The 17,665-nt window shown below is 36.0% G+C and overlaps 3 protein-coding genes across 4 annotated transcripts; all 3 read right to left on the bottom strand.

Annotated features, from left to right (window-relative positions):
- Window positions 1-2,265: 2,265 nt before the first annotated feature.
- On the bottom strand, window positions 2,266-4,172 carry LOC113320517. Of its 2 annotated transcripts, XR_003346143.1 has the most exons (6): window positions 3,990-4,172; window positions 3,736-3,894; window positions 3,387-3,599; window positions 2,807-3,249; window positions 2,500-2,705; window positions 2,266-2,374 (listed from the first exon to the last, which is right to left on the bottom strand). XR_003346143.1 is itself a non-coding variant. In XM_026568423.1 (5 exons), the coding sequence occupies exons 1-5, from the start codon at window positions 4,144-4,146 to the stop codon at window positions 2,610-2,612; spliced, it is 1,068 nt and encodes a 355-aa protein (XP_026424208.1). In that variant the 5' UTR covers window positions 4,147-4,172; the 3' UTR covers window positions 2,472-2,609. The 2 variants fall into 2 exon arrangements, 1 of the variants encoding a protein (XP_026424208.1); XM_026568423.1 differs by lacking the exon at window positions 2,266-2,374 and having other exon boundaries at window positions 2,472-2,705.
- Window positions 4,173-4,201: 29 nt separating this feature from the next.
- On the bottom strand, window positions 4,202-6,724 carry LOC113324708. The gene is made up of 2 exons (XM_026573002.1): window positions 6,229-6,724; window positions 4,202-4,989 (listed from the first exon to the last, which is right to left on the bottom strand). The coding sequence occupies exons 1-2, from the start codon at window positions 6,542-6,544 to the stop codon at window positions 4,202-4,204; spliced, it is 1,104 nt and encodes a 367-aa protein (XP_026428787.1). The 5' UTR covers window positions 6,545-6,724.
- A 4,082-nt stretch (window positions 6,725-10,806) lies between these two features.
- LOC113324707 lies at window positions 10,807-15,240 on the bottom strand. Its single transcript, XM_026573001.1, has 6 exons — window positions 15,141-15,240; window positions 12,906-13,907; window positions 12,651-12,809; window positions 12,302-12,514; window positions 11,720-12,162; window positions 10,807-11,618 (listed from the first exon to the last, which is right to left on the bottom strand). The coding sequence occupies exons 1-6, from the start codon at window positions 15,238-15,240 to the stop codon at window positions 10,998-11,000; spliced, it is 2,538 nt and encodes an 845-aa protein (XP_026428786.1). The 3' UTR covers window positions 10,807-10,997.
- Between the last annotated feature and the right edge of the window lie 2,425 nt (window positions 15,241-17,665).

Below are 17,665 nucleotides of genomic sequence, written 5' to 3'. Positions count from 1 at the left end.
CTTCATGGTTAGTAAACTTCAGTAACTCGTCGTGAGAAAAGAAGAATCAAAAGAATTATCATGGAAACTCACACTTTTTCTAGTTGCAGAGCAGCAGAGATGAAGAACTGGTCGAGAAGCAGAGAAGAAGAAGAAACACGAATGAGATCCAGTTTTTAGGGGCAATTAGGTAATCTGACCATCCGACATAACTCTGACGCGTGACATAACGTTGTAGTTAGCTGTCCAGTGACTATTTTGCAAATACTTTGTAACAGTAGGATTATCTTGTAAACCGGATTAAAGAAGTGAGACTATTTTTGTAAATACTCATAATTATTTTTACCCAGATTAGTTAGTGTCAACTAACCGTGCTAAATGTAAAATCAACTAATGTTAATCGGACTTTAAATCATCGAACATATGAAAAAAAAAATTTATATTTTTTTCTCAAAAACGCACCAACTCACAGTACGGTGGATAATAGAGGAATAAGTTTTTAGATCTCTATTTTTGATGTTTTGCCTAGAGCCCTTAAAATATTGGTTTGGCTATTGAGTGGTCTGTAGTCGTTAGTATTAATAGATTTTGATTGCTTGCCAGTGCAGCTTTGTTCGCTTATCTTAACTTGATTTTCTTTTAGAATGATTGTCCTTCCATTATCTATAGGAAGAGAGCAATGGCTCCAAATTCAAAAGTCAAGAACCAGCTTCCTCATGACAAGCTTGAGCTCAATGGTGCTAAGATTACGTTCAAGGGTGTTAAAGATGTAGTGAGGGGCATTTACAGAGGGACACTAGATTTAGGGGGGAAAACATTACAATATCAATCCATAAAAAAGGTGGTGGTGCAATACTTGTGACTCATTTACGTCACGAAAACATACTTCGTTATCTGGGAAGCACTATCTATCCACAGCCTGCAAACTTCTGCAAGAACCTGAATGCAGCAAACCATTTTCTCTGATAGAGCGCAGTGGGCCTAAATAGCAATGGTGGCACTGATACCAGATGATATACTTCGGTAAATTTAGTTTCTTATAAGATTTTCAGTTTTGTTTAAAATACTGTGATAACAAATCATCGATTTCATATGGGTAACATAATTGGGTTTACTCCAACATCTTACTAACATTTGTCCTCTTAAGCAAGTCCTCATCATGGAAATTTATCAACATTTTTAAGAATGTTATTATATACTTACTAGTTTGAGAACTTGAATAAGTGTAATGTCAGACAATTTATATGCTTAAAAGACATTTAATTTTGTAGTTGTTTCTTAACTCATAGTTAATACATTTGTCACGCTAGTTTGATGTTTGTGGCAAACAAAATAGACATGAAATGTGAAAGTCATCTGCTTCTTTTTGTATTCATCGATTCACTTGTATTGAATGCGATAATCAAACCAAATATTGTAGATGTTTTCTGCTTATAGAAAGAAGAGATACAACCAAAAACTCATTCTTATTTGTACAACCTAATCAAGCTTTCCGGCAATGACAATTTTGATACAATAACTGAAATATACATGAGGGGCTTATTATGATGCTCGCATTTAAGAGATTTTAGATATTGAAAAAGCTTGGACAATGAATCTGCAAGAATCCAAAATATAAATGGTATGGAGATGTTCCATAGAATTGCTTAGCATGGGCAGGTAGTAGGCAATTCCCCACAGGATAGAGCCCTGCTTGCCAAAAAAGAGAGTTGAACTTCGAACCAACCAATCATTGCAATGGACATGAACTTATTTCACTCGTATAGCCCAATACTTTGATGATTATTATGTACCAAATGTGCCTTAACCTTGCGTCCTTGTAATACTAGGTTATTTTTTAGGAAACAGCAACGGCCATTATAATCGCTATTGACCATAAGTTATTAACCGTTCTTGCAAAATCTAAAGCCTGGCACAATTCCATAATAATTATTTCACTTTCGTTACATTTTCAAACATACATGATACAACCATGTACTCAACATATAGGCTGCAAGCTTCACCTGACTACTCAATAACGCTCGCATATGGACATATATATGAGTGGATTTGATAGAAATAGTTCTCCTACAAGGTTCAGTTCTCTTTCATTTTCTTAATATCAGATGCGAAGCTTTCGCTTCCAAAAGATTATTGGCCAAAATGTAGACCGTACCATTCCGACAAAAAATGGAAACTGCAAAAAACCAAACAAAAATACTGGAACACAACCAAATAGTGCCATGGCGATGGGTGCCCATGAGAATCGTTTTCCAAGAACAATAGTAAATAGTAAATGCTGCTCCGAAAGAAACTAATATGGTGGCCATCGAAAGGAAGAGAGTTGCAAGCCCTATAATCATTTTTTGCGGTAATGATTTCAGAAAGTCCTCTTCTGAATATCGAGACGTGTATACTGCTAAGAACATCATTACTGACGTTATAGAAGAGAAGAGAGCTAATGCATCTGCTATCGCGAAAACCATAAACGATTTTTCTGAAGAAAACTGGGATACCAGTATTACTACTATTGTCACTTACGTTACCACCGGGGACAGTAAGAGCAGCTGCAAATGCTACAGTTGCTATGAGAGCACCTACTAACATACATGATCCGGATGTATCCTTCATCCATGTCTCCCCTTTTCCCATTAATTCCTTGTGGTTCTCTGTGAATAAAATCGGGCTGTATGCCCATCGCCATTTCTTACAAACCTATCCTTCCGTAACACAATGCTTTCAACCCCCTATAAAATATAATTAAGATTTCAATTAGGAAAACCTGGATAACTTAGAAAACAGCGTAAACATAAATTACCAAATCATCTTATACACGAATATTAATTACCTTAAACCACTGCATTTGTTTCTGCACTTGAAATGCTGCACCGGGTATGGAGTTGAGTTGACGAGTACTGGCTAATGTGGCAGCGTAGTGTAAGATAGTGTTTTTATTTTCGTCCAAAAAAGAAAGTCTATCCCTTTTCAATTTTTCGTTTTCTTCACAAATGTAGTTAAACATCTTCACATTCCGCTCTTCAATAACCATTTTACTTATTTTTAAACTCAGGTCTGGATGATAAATTAGGAATCTAAATGTCCCAAGACACTCCAATACAAATTCCGTGGATCCGTATTTTATGGCTGTACTCATGATGCTCGAATTACTGAAATAGTTTTCCAGTTGTAAGTTGGTCTTTGATTCATAAAGAGAAGTTAATCCATTTTTAACCAAAGCAACGGCTTGTTGGTGCATCAACTTTTTGTTATATAACTGTTTGACATGAGGCACTGAACAATAGTGAAAATGAAGTACTAATAAGTTAGCGCCTAGCATTAAGTATACCTAGCCCTAAGATAGACTTGTTTTACGCATTTAGAATGTGGACTCTGGAGGCTGCAAATGTGAAATTTTAAAAGAAAAATACCTAGCATTAAGTAGCGCCTGAGATAGACTGAAATGTAACCGGTTATATTTCCCTTATAATCAGTCGAGATGCCCTCACTAGTTGCGGAGCCTTTAGAGGTCTCTGGAGGGTTCTCTTCATCTTTTTTGGTGCCTTTGGAGCTTCCAGGCGAAAGCTTATCTTTGTCTATCGTGATGTCATAGTCCATTGGACGATCCATGTTCACTTCAATCACTGCACAACCACATTTGCATACCAGCACGAATCATATGACAACGAGTCTAAATTAAAGACGAAGTATTTCACATGCATGATAGCTTTTGTTTCAGCTCTAACCAAATTTACAGAAAAGTTAGATAGGAGGACTAACATGAGTAGATGCTGCGTTCCCACCATGTTAGATTAGCACCGCTGAGAAATGAAAACGGCCTCTCTACAATCTTTTGTAATAGGGAATACTCGCCTTCGGCTACCGCAACCATTTGTTTAACCAAATATGGAAACTGCCGGCAAATAGATAATGCAGTACCTACAGACAACAGATGTAGTCCATGAGTTATTGAATTTACTTCCAAGTGATCATATTTTGTCTTACCAAAAAAAAAAAGATAGTCGCTTACGTACCATAGGAATCTGCTTCAATTAGCGCGATAACTAGACACGCACCCATACTATTGGCAAATGGACTTGGACCGGCGTCCCCAGTAACCTGGGATACATAGTCTCTAGTTACAGGGTAGAGATATTCCAATATCTCCTTTTGATCATCTGATGCACTCATTGAAGCTAAAGTAAGCGGCACCAACCCACCCGTTCACGGCTGCATCGTATTTGAGTCAAGTACGGGTTTTGTTTACCAGCGCCTGAACAATTTTAATATTTCCATACGCTGCAGCCATGTGCAGTATTGTAAAACCATTCAGAGCATTCAAACGCTCAAGTGCTTTTGGTGGAGCTAGTTTTGCAATCTCCTCCACCAAATTCCACTGTGACGCGAATACAGCTTTCCCAAATATCACTTCAATTTCTTTTCCTAAATCTCTTACTCTAAAAATTTCTTCAATGGTTGTTTGATTACTCATAACATATTTGATAGCCGTTTTCCAGTCTTTTTGGTCTACAGCTTCACATAGGGGCTCCAACCCACTAAAATCACAAACACTTTCTCGATGAGCACCTTCTTCATGTATCTCAACTGTCACCGGAGCCTCTTCATTTACTTGATCACCATCTTCTTCATTTATCTCATGAGTCACTTGACCATCCTCATTCACTTGATCATCATTTTCTTCATTTATCTCATGAGTCACTTGACCTTCAGTTAGCAACCGAGCAAAAAGTAATAAAAAGTCTTCTTCAGTTAGCCCTTGAGTCACTTGACCATGCTCTACCGGAGCCTCTCCATTCACTTGATCATCTTCTTCATTTAGCTCTTGTGTCACTTGGACATCCTCTAGGAGAGCCTCTTCATTCACTTGATCATCTTCTTCATTTAGATCTTGTGTCACTTGGGCATCCTCTAGGAGAGCCTCTTCATTCACTTGATCATCATCTTCTTCATTTATCTCATGAGTCACTCGGCCATCCGCTACCGGAGCTTCTTCACCCACTTGATCCTCATCCTCTGTGGTAGCATACGAGAATATGGTAAAGAAATGTATTAGCACATAATTTAATTTGTTTTGTATATACGGATCCGGTGGGCGCTATGGACCGAGAGAAATAGAAGGATATTTCATAACAAAGACCAGAGACCGCACAGTAAAATCTTTGTTTTTCCAATGGGGACTTCCCTCTAAAGTGTTCGGCAGTCTTTTCTTTGATGGGAGAGCAAAGTTTATAACATGTAACTGTGTACTGTTGTTGTCTCCCTGGTTTGTACTTTCTTTTTGGAATAAATGTTGTATCTTGTAAACTAGGTTTAAATAATACTTTCTATTTCAAGTATTAGTAGTACTTCCGTACTTATAGGGTTTTTCTAATAGATTTCTATTTTAAGTTTTTTGTTGGTTTCTTATTTGGTTACTAGTTAAATAATAAATATTCTTTTTTTTTAGGTTGTCTAGCCTTTTTTTTTTAAAAGAAAATAATAATTATAGTTGCCTATATATATGGTCTAGCACTCTAGCTGCTCAATATCTTTAAGTTCGATAGAAAACTGTGGAACATACATGAAATCATGAGAACCAAATCCGTGATACAAAATAGAGCTAAATTATGGCACCTTAAGTTTTCTTTGGGGTTTTCGAGAAAGGTAGGACGGATTGAATGATTTTGAAATATCCAGACCAGATCCACTACCATCTGCCGTGTCCCGTGGTACTTTGGTGTGCTTTTTGTACGTAAACCTTTAAGATGTTGGATCTAAATCTTTTGTTTAAGGAGGTAATTTTTTTAATCTCCGATGATAAATTGTTTTACGTATCTGGTTTTCTAAGAACATCTCTCATAGATGTAATTAACATCTATATTTTCTAGGCCACATATGATTTTACACTTTTTTTTATCTCCTACTAGATGTGATAAATTAATGTAGAGATAACTTATGGCTAGTGGTTAAGAGTACATCCCAGAAGGGATCTTTCGCTTTAGAAGATCTGGTTAAGGAAGTGAGAAATCCATGTCATTAATTCACCAAAATCAATAATACTATTAAAAGTGGTTTACAGGTTCAATTCATGGACCATGGTTAAGCTACTGGAAATGGATTATTTCAACTTCCTAGGGGGTTTAGTTGGAGAAGATTTTTCTTGATGAACTGTTAGTAGAACATAAATAAAATCCTAGGTAGGAATGATCTTAAGATCAATCAATAGTTTCTACTTTCTACATTAATTGATAAATTCCAAAATCGAACGCGTACCTTTGTGCAATTGCTTATTGTCACCTGGCAATTCATTTTCGACGACTTCACCTGCTTCTTCTTTCTGAATATTACTAGGAACACTATTTGCTAGTAACACATTTCGATGATTTAGTTCTGCAAGTCCTTTGTTAATTGATGTTAACAATTCTAACATCTGATGATGATTATATGCTTGGCATTCAATAAGCTTACAGAACATCGCTTCCATAGCAGCTTGTTGAGATTCCACAATTTGTGTGGTAGAACGTACTACTGCTTCGTGCAACCGGTGAGCATGATCACCTTCGGCAGTCGTGGTAATAGTACTCGACATGGTGAATGATTGATGGAAGAAATGGATGGAATGGAAATAAAAATGAATGAAGAACTAAAAATTGTAAGAGAATAACTAAGCCAGAGAATATATCAAAAGACAGAATAGATGGTGATGAAAATTCACAAAACGATTACAACTATAAATACTAGATGGATTGAGCCCAATGATGTACTTATGGTACGTTACCATGCATGCATGTCTTGCACCTAATGGTACGGTATATCAGAAGTTGAGATTCCACAAGATAGGACAGCTAACCTAATGGTGATTGCGATACAATAGACATCGGTTGGTTAATTTAATCAATAGAATACAATACCAGTGTTCAATTGGTGGAGTTTTGTTCTTTTACTTCTTATGGTTCTTACTTCTTACCTCTCTTATTGGGGGTTGTTGTACTTAACCCAATAAGAATAAAGCTAACTTAATGTTGAGTACAATTTACAATTGCAATTGGTTAATTAATAAGTATAATTGTAATCCTTAATCAGTAAGTATTTTGAATCGGACGTATAATTAGCTGGCCTGATAAATTAAGAATCGTAAGAATGCATCACAGTCACAGATGATTCTCTCCTAAAAGAAAACCGATAATTTTTTAAGGAGTATATTATTTTTTTCTTACATTCACATTGAAATTTTTATTTCTACATCTAGAAATTTGAGTACTAATTTCCGTTCATTGTTCCTGTTAGAGCCAACCACTATGAAGCTTCCTATATTTGGCCGGATGCTGAATATTCTAAGAGAATCAGGTGAACCCCAAACACTAAAATCAAAATACAAAATATTTTCTTACATTCAACGGTCCCCAAGAAGATGTTTCTCGGAAAGCATGATACTCAGTACACGATATGGAAAATTTCCCTATGAATTTCCACACAATCGAACCTCCCTCATATGCAAGCCATTCAGTTATGCCCATTTATGAATTCCATACTATATGGGGATTGGAAGAGAAAGGCATATACCACTGTAGTTAGTTGCTTATGTTGATTGATTTAAATAACTGAACGAACACAATTATGCCTTGCCGGAAATGATGGAATTTGTTGCAGCAATGTTCTTATCTGTATTCAGATACATATGATGATAAATTATCAAGTAGTTTCTTCATCATTTCGCATTTCGCAATATCAAAACTTAAAGGGATACTTAGTAAACTGAAAAAGATCAATCTCCTTATACTGAAAAAAATCCAAAAACACTAACAGCGGAACAAATATGGGACGATATATCTAGATCCTAGATTTCGAAATGGACGTCATGAAAACGGTTAACCCATTCTCAATTGATCCCGCTAATGATCTCAATGCTAGAGTCATTCCCCTCTCATTATCCTATGGGACAATATAACCCTGAACATCACATTCCATTTATGCTTCAAAAAAAAAAAAAAAAAAATCACATTCCACAATTATCCTATTGGTTGAGACTGTGCAACATCACATTCCACAATTATCCTATCTCTATTAAGGTTCATAAAGTCAGCTATAAGCAACAATTTGTTATACGGTCGCCGAATTTGTTCAAACAAACAGCCCTTTTTTAGTATAGTAGGTCTGGCGTGATGCACGACAAGATCCTTTTCTTAGTCTATAAATTGAGTCTACCTCCAGCAATTATCCTACCGGCGCCAAATTTGCACCATTTCTTTTCTTTGCAATGACTAACACTATGCACAGCAGTAGGAAACAAGCAGGACCTACAGCTACCCTCCTAAGCATTAGTGTCCATGAAGATAAATAAGGAATTCGGAAAATGGGTCATTTGTCCAAATATTTTTAAAACATGGTTCAAATGGACGAGTAAATATTAGTATGGGTGAAATGGACACCAAAAAAATAACAAGGATGAAACTGGATTCATCTTGACTTTAACTTAAAAAATAGCAAGGATGAAACTGGATGCATCCAGATGTAAATTAAAAATAAGAAAAAATATTTGAAAATGGGTAGGATGAAACTGTTTACATCCTGGCTATTTTTACACTTTTGTCTATTTAAACAGTATCAAAATCTAAGTGTCATTTTCACCCAGAAATTGTTGATTTGATCTTTTTAACCAATTTTGTGTAAGGAATTCTACCTTACCAATAGAGGATGATTTGATCACCGGTCATCAATTTTGTATGGGTAACATAAGTCAATTTACTCCAACATCTTACTAATATGTGCTCCCTCTTAAGAAAACAAGCTTTCATCTTGAAAATCTAGGAAAAAAAAATCTTAATAACGTTAATAAATAGTGAGAACTTGAAAAGAAAAATCATATCTGGCCATGTGATAAAAGACATAAGTTCGTTGGTTGTTTTCCAACTCATAGTTAAAACATTCATCACGGTTGTTTGAAATTTCTGACAAACAAGACATAACGAAAAAAACTCGGCGGACCGCTAAGAAAAACCACCAAAAATAAAACATTCGAAATTTTTCACAAATACGGGACCTCCTACTGTCCTCCGCAAGGCCTATTTGGACCACACAAAAAAATCCATGAGAAAAAATCCAAATTCGATTTTTGTGTGGTTTGCCCACACGATCTATCTAGAACCACTCTAGACACAAAGTAACTTTAGGTTTGTGTTTTTTTTTCTTTTTTTTTCCCCGAAGAAAATAGCATCGAACATAACTAATAATTCAGCATCCTGCATTTTGTTGCATTTTTTGGGCCAGTCGTATAATAACATAGCCCAAGTTGATGTTATCCCGTTATGATTTAACATGTTCATTTTTATTTTTATTTTACCATGACTTGTTGTAGTTTCATCCATATTTTACCCATTTTATAATATGTGATTTGACTACTATAGTAAGATTTTTTTTTGTTTTTGATGGTACTATAGTAAGATTTTGATATATCCTTCACAAAATAACAACTAATCATTACCATAAGAAGTTAATAAAAGAAAGATCATGTCTTTGGCATTGGAGAATGCAAATTAACATGAATATTTTCCATTTGTTTTTCTATAAATGCAAAATTTGCATTTTCCAATGCAAAAATATCATCTCACTTATTTGATTAAAATTGTTTACAACTGCCAATGATAATGATCGGTTATTATGATAATGATTGATTATTATCTTGTGTATGAAGGTACAAATTAACAAAATTCATTCCCTTTCTTAAATTCTAACTCTCTATGAAGATAATCGGAAAAACTAAATATTGGACCAATTTTTATGGTCCAAATGTGGACAAACGAAATCCAATCATTCAAACTCTTTTGCAGGTCCCACCCAAGCCTTAAAAACCCAGCCCCTACAGATCCAGTGATGAAGGAAACCGGTGCATATTTGGTCCATTTCTTGGATCCACCCCTGCCAGACGGATCGAAAAATAATTACAATGTTGTATAAAAAAATAAAATAAAAAGCAAAGTGTGGACCAAATTTACCGACCAATTATCGACCATCAAAATCTAGTCATTCATTGTTATTTTGAAGTCTCATTCAGGTTTTCAAAACCCTATCCCTACCAAATCCTTTGGTGGAAGGACCAAATTTGCACACCAATTATCGACCATCAAAATCTAGTCATTCATTATTATTTTGAAGTCTCATTCAGATTTTAAAAACCCTATTCCTATCAAATCTTATGGTGGAAGGGCGTAAGGGTGCACACGGTACGTTTCGGCTCGGTTCTTGCCGAGGCCGAGTACCTGTACCTCCCTAGGATCGGTACGAAGATTTTGGACCGGTACCGTGTACCTCGGTTCCGGTACCATTCGGTTCCGGTGCGGTTTCGGTACGGTTCCGGCACCAAGGGGGAATAGGAAACAGAGAATCAGACTAGTAGAACCACCAAATTTCTTACTGTAAAAATTAGAAGAGTGGCTGGTTCAGGCATTCGTAATGTGCGTTTTTGCTGGTGATTCAGATATGAGATTATTGGTTATTACTATCACCACTATATATCCTTCACTGCATTCGACAACAACCCACATAAACCAAACCATTAAATCATTCATAAACATCACAGCAACGGCCATTATAATCGCTATTGACCATGGTTGTATCATGTATGTTTGAAAATGTAACGAAAGTGAAATAATTATTATGGAATTGTGCCAGGCTTTAGATTTTGCATAAGGTCATTTCTAACTCGTATAGCCCAATACTTTGATGATTATTATGTACCAAATGTGCCTTAACCTTGCGTCCTTGTAATACTAGGTTATTTTTTAGGAAACAGCAACGGCCATTATAATCGCTATTGACCATAAGTTATTAACCGTTCTTGCAAAATCTAAAGCCTGGCACAATTCCATAATAATTATTTCACTTTCGTTACATTTTCAAACATACATGATACAACCATGTACTCAACATATAGGCTGCAAGCTTCACCTGACTACTCAATAACGCTCGCATATGGACATATATATGAGTGGATTTGATAGAAATAGTTCTCCTACAAGGTTCAGTTCTCTTTCATTTTCTTAATATCAGATGCGAAGCTTTCGCTTCCAAAAGATTATTGGCCAAAATGTAGACCGTACCATTCCGACAAAAAATGGAAACTGCAAAAAACCAAACAAAAATACTGGAACACAACCAAATAGTGCCATGGCGATGGGTGCCCATGAGAATCGTTTTCCAAGAACAATAGTAAATGCTGCTCCGAAAGAAACTAATATGGTGGCCATCGAAAGGAAGAGAGTTGCAAGCCCTATAATCATTTTTTGCGGTAATGATTTCAGAAAGTCCTCTTCTGAATATCGAGACGTGTATACTGTTAAGAACATCATTACTGACGTTATAGAAGAGAAGAGAGCTAATGCATCTGCTATCGCGAAAACCATAAACGATTTCTTCTGAAGAAAAACTGGGATACCAGTATTACTACTATTGTCACTTACGTTACCACCGGGGACAGTAAGAGCAGCTGCAAATGCTACAGTTGCTATGAGAGCACCTACTAACATACATGATCCGGATGTATCCTTCATCCATGTCTCCCCTTTTCCCATTAATTCCTTGTGGTTCTCTGTGAATAAAAATCGGGCTGTATGCCCATCGCCATTTCTTACAAACCTATCCTTCCGTAACACAATGCTTTCAACCCCCTATAAAATATAATTAAGATTTCAATTAGGAAAACCTGGATAACTTAGAAAACAGCGTAAACATAAATTACCAAATCATCTTATACACGAATATTAATTACCTTAAACCACTGCATTTGTTTCTGCACTTGAAATGCTGCACCGGGTATGGAGTTGAGTTGACGAGTACTGGCTAATGTGGCAGCGTAGTGTAAGATAGTGTTTTTATTTTCGTCCAAAAAAGAAAGTCTATCCCTTTTCAATTTTTCGTTTTCTTCACAAATGTAGTTAAACATCTTCACATTCCGCTCTTCAATAACCATTTTACTTATTTTTAAACTCAGGTCTGGATGATAAATTAGGAATCTAAATGTCCCAAGACACTCCAATACAAATTCCGTGGATCCGTATTTTATGGCTGTACTCATGATGCTCGAATTACTGAAATAGTTTTCCAGTTGTAAGTTGGTCTTTGATTCATAAAGAGAAGTTAATCCATTTTTAACCAAAGCAACGGCTTGTTGGTGCATCAACTTTTTGTTATATAACTGTTTGACATGAGGCACTGAAACAATAGTGAAAATGAAGTACTAATAAGTTAGCGCCTAGCATTAAGTATACCTAGCGCCTAAGATAGACTTGTTTTACGCATTTAGAATGTGGACTCTGGAGGCTGCAAATGTGAAATTTTAAAAGAAAAATACCTAGCATTAAGTAGCGCCTGAGATAGACTGAAATGTAACCGGTTATATTTCCCTTATAATCAGTCGAGATGCCCTCACTAGTTGCGGAGCCTTTAGAGGTCTCTGGAGGGTTCTCTTCATCTTTTTTGGTGCCTTTGGAGCTTCCAGGCGAAAGCTTATCTTTGTCTATCGTGATGTCATAGTCCATTGGACGATCCATGTTCACTTCAATCACTGCACAACCACATTTGCATACCAGCACGAATCATATGACAACGAGTCTAAATTAAAGACGAAGTATTTCACATGCATGATAGCTTTTGTTTCAGCTCTAACCAAATTTACAGAAAAGTTAGATAGGAGGACTAACATGAGTAGATGCTGCGTTCCCACCATGTTAGATTAGCACCGCTGAGAAATGAAAACGGCCTCTCTACAATCTTTTGTAATAGGGAATACTCGCCTTCGGCTACCGCAACCATTTGTTTAACCAAATATGGAAACTGCCGGCAAATAGATAATGCAGTACCTACAGACAACAGATGTAGTCCATGAGTTATTGAATTTACTTCCAAGTGATCATATTTTGTCTTACCAAAAAAAAAAAAGATAGTCGCTTACGTACCATAGGAATCTGCTTCAATTAGCGCGATAACTAGACACGCACCCATACTATTGGCAAATGGACTTGGACCGGCGTCCCCAGTAACCTGGGATACATAGTCTCTAGTTACAGGGTAGAGATATTCCAATATCTCCTTTTGATCATCTGATGCACTCATTGAAGCTAAAGTAAGCGGCACCAACCCACCCGTTCCACGGCTGCATCGTATTTGAGTCAAGTACGGGTTTTTGTTTACCAGCGCCTGAACAATTTTAATATTTCCATACGCTGCAGCCATGTGCAGTATTGTAAAACCATTCAGAGCATTCAAACGCTCAAGTGCTTTTGGTGGAGCTAGTTTTGCAATCTCCTCCACCAAATTCCACTGTGACGCGAATACAGCTTTCCCAAATATCACTTCAATTTCTTTTCCTAAATCTCTTACTCTAAAAATTTCTTCAATGGTTGTTTGATTACTCATAACATATTTGATAGCCGTTTTCCAGTCTTTTTGGTCTACAGCTTCACATAGGGGCTCCAACCCACTAAAATCACAAACACTTTCTCGATGAGCACCTTCTTCATGTATCTCAACTGTCACCGGAGCCTCTTCATTTACTTGATCACCATCTTCTTCATTTATCTCATGAGTCACTTGACCATCCTCATTCACTTGATCATCATTTTCTTCATTTATCTCATGAGTCACTTGACCTTCAGTTAGCAACCGAGCAAAAAGTAATAAAAAGTCTTCTTCAGTTAGCCCTTGAGTCACTTGACCATGCTCTACCGGAGCCTCTCCATTCACTTGATCATCTTCTTCATTTAGCTCTTGTGTCACTTGGACATCCTCTAGGAGAGCCTCTTCATTCACTTGATCATCTTCTTCATTTAGATCTTGTGTCACTTGGGCATCCTCTAGGAGAGCCTCTTCATTCACTTGATCATCATCTTCTTCATTTATCTCATGAGTCACTCGGCCATCCGCTACCGGAGCTTCTTCACCCACTTGATCCTCATCCTCTGTGGTAGCATACGAGAATATGGTAAAGAAATGTATTAGCACATAATTTAATTTGTTTTGTATATACGGATCCGGTGGGCGCTATGGACCGAGAGAAATAGAAGGATATTTCATAACAAAGACCAGAGACCGCACAGTAAAATCTTTGTTTTTCCAATGGGGACTTCCCTCTAAAGTGTTCGGCAGTCTTTTCTTTGATGGGAGAGCAAAGTTTATAACATGTAACTGTGTACTGTTGTTGTCTCCCTGGTTTGTACTTTCTTTTTGGAATAAATGTTGTATCTTGTAAACTAGGTTTAAATATACTTTCTATTTCAAGTATTAGTAGTACTTCCGTACTTATAGGGTTTTTCTAATAGATTTCTATTTTAAGTTTTTGTTGGTTTCTTATTTGGTTACTAGTTAAATAATAATATTCTTTTTTTTAGGTTGTCTAGCCTTTTTTTTTTAAAAGAAAATAATAATTATAGTTGCCTATATATATGGTCTAGCACTCTAGCTGCTCAATATCTTTAAGTTCGATAGAAAACTGTGGAACATACATGAAATCATGAGAACCAAATCCGTGATACAAAATAGAGCTAAATTATGGCACCTTAAGTTTTCTTTGGGGTTTTCGAGAAAGGTAGGACGGATTGAATGATTTTGAAATATCCAGACCAGATCCACTACCATCTGCCGTGTCCCGTGGTACTTTGGTGTGCTTTTTGTACGTAAACCTTTAAGATGTTGGATCTAAATCTTTTGTTTAAGGAGGTAATTTTTTTAATCTCCGATGATAAATTGTTTTACGTATCTGGTTTTCTAAGAACATCTCTCATAGATGTAATTAACATCTATATTTTCTAGGCCACATATGATTTTACACTTTTTTTTATCTCCTACTAGATGTGATAAATTAATGTAGAGATAACTTATGGCTATGTTAAGAGTACATCCCAGAAGGGATCTTTCGCTTTAGAAGATCTGGTTAAGGAAGTGAGAAATCCATGTCATTAATTCACCAAAATCAATAATACTATTAAAAGTGGTTTACAGGTTCAATTCATGGACCATGGTTAAGCTACTGGAAATGGATTATTTCAACTTCCTAGGGGGTTTAGTTGGAGAAGATTTTTCTTGATGAACTGTTAGTAGAACATAAATAAAATCCTAGGTAGGAATGATCTTAAGATCAATCAATAGTTTCTACTTTCTACATTAATTGATAAATTCCAAAATCGAACGCGTACCTTTGTGCAATTGCTTATTGTCACCTGGCAATTCATTTTCGACGACTTCACCTGCTTCTTCTTTCTGAATATTACTAGGAACACTATTTGCTAAACACATTTCGATGATTTAGTTCTGCAAGTCCTTTGTTAATTGATGTTAACAATTCTAACATCTGATGATGATTATATGCTTGGCATTCAATAAGCTTACAGAACATCGCTTCCATAGCAGCTTGTTGAGATTCCACAATTTGTGTGGTAGAACGTACTACTGCTTCGTGCAACCGGTGAGCATGATCACCTTCGGCAGTCGTGGTAATAGTACTCGACATGGTGAATGATTGATGGAAGAAATGGATGGAATGGAAATAAAAATGAATGAAGAACTAAAAATTGTAAGAGAATAACTAAGCCAGAGAATATATCAAAAGACAGAATAGATGGTGATGAAAATTCACAAAACGATTACAACTATAAATACTAGATGGATTGAGCCCAATGATGTACTTATGGTACGTTACCATGCATGCATGTCTTGCACCTAATGGTACGGTATATCAGAAGTTGAGATTCCACAAGATAGGACAGCTAACCTAATGGTGATTGCGATACAATAGACATCGGTTGGTTAATTTAATCAATAGAATACAATACCAGTGTTCAATTGGTGGAGTTTTGTTCTTTTACTTCTTATGGTTCTTACTTCTTACCTCTCTTATTGGGGGTTGTTGTACTTAACCCAATAAGAATAAAGCTAACTTAATGTTGAGTACAATTTACAATTGCAATTGGTTAATTAATAAGTATAATTGTAATCCTTAATCAGTAAGTATTTTGAATCGGACGTATAATTAGCTGGCCTGATAAATTAAGAATCGTAAGAATGCATCACAGTCACAGATGATTCTCTCCTAAAAGAAAACCGATAATTTTTTAAGGAGTATATTATTTTTTCTTACATTCACATTGAAATTTTTATTTCTACATCTAGAAATTTGAGTACTAATTTCCGTTCATTGTTCCTGTTAGAGCCAACCACTATGAAGCTTCCTATATTTGGCCGGATGCTGAATATTCTAAGAGAATCAGGTGAACCCCAAACACTAAAATCAAAATACAAAATATTTTCTTACATTCAACGGTCCCCAAGAAGATGTTTCTCGGAAAGCATGATACTCAGTACACGATATGGAAAATTTCCCTATGAATTTCCACACAATCGAACCTCCCTCATATGCAAGCCATTCAGTTATGCCCATTTATGAATTCCATACTATATGGGGATTGGAAGAGAAAGGCATATACCACTGTAGTTAGTTGCTTATGTTGATTGATTTAAATAACTGAACGAACACAATTATGCCTTGCCGGAAATGATGGAATTTGTTGCAGCAATGTTCTTATCTGTATTCAGATACATATGATGATAAATTATCAAGTAGTTTCTTCATCATTTCGCATTTCGCAATATCAAAACTTAAAGGGATACTTAGTAAACTGAAAAAGATCAATCTCCTTATACTGAAAAAAATCCAAAACACTAACAGCGGAACAAATATGGGACGATATATCTAGATCCTAGATTTCGAAATGGACGTCATGAAAACGGTTAACCCATTCTCAATTGATCCCGCTAATGATCTCAATGCTAGAGTCATTCCCCTCTCATTATCCTATGGGACAATATAACCCTGAACATCACATTCCATTTATGCTTCAAAAAAAAAAAAAAAAAAATCACATTCCACAATTATCCTATTGGTTGAGACTGTGCAACATCACATTCCACAATTATCCTATCTCTATTAAGGTTCATAAAGTCAGCTATAAGCAACAATTTGTTATACGGTCGCCGAATTTGTTCAAACAAACAGCCCTTTTTTAGTATAGTAGGTCTGGCGTGATGCACGACAAGATCCTTTTCTTAGTCTATAAATTGAGTCTACCTCCAGCAATTATCCTACCGGCGCCAAATTTGCACCATTTCTTTTCTTTGCAATGACTAACACTATGCACAGCAGTAGGAAACAAGCAGGACCTACAGCTACCCTCCTAAGCATTAGTGTCCATGAAGATAAATAAGGAATTCGGAAAATGGGTCATTTGTCCAAATATTTTTAAAACATGGTTCAAATGGACGAGTAAATATTAGTATGGGTGAAATGGACACCAAAAAAATAACAAGGATGAAACTGGATTCATCTTGACTTTAACTTAAAAAATAGCAAGGATGAAACTGGATGCATCCAGATGTAAATTAAAAATAAAAAAAATATTTGAAAATGGGTAGGATGAAACTGTTTACATCCTGGCTATTTTTACACTTTTGTCTATTTAAACAGTATCAAAATCTAAGTGTCATTTTCACCCAGAAATTGTTGATTTGATTTTTAACCAATTTTGTGTAAGGAATTCTACCTTACCAATAGAGGATGATTTGATCACCGGTCATCAATTTTGTATGGGTAACATAAGTCAATTTACTCCAACATCTTACTAATATGTGCTCCCTCTTAAGAAAACAAGCTTTCATCTTGAAAATC

The sequence above is a fragment of the Papaver somniferum genome, chromosome 11, assembly GCF_003573695.1.
Source record: "Papaver somniferum cultivar HN1 chromosome 11, ASM357369v1, whole genome shotgun sequence".
NCBI classification, from domain to species: Eukaryota; Viridiplantae; Streptophyta; class Magnoliopsida; order Ranunculales; family Papaveraceae; genus Papaver; species Papaver somniferum.
The sequence above is the reverse complement of the archived record's forward strand: the minus strand, read 5'-3'. Positions and strand labels throughout refer to the sequence as shown.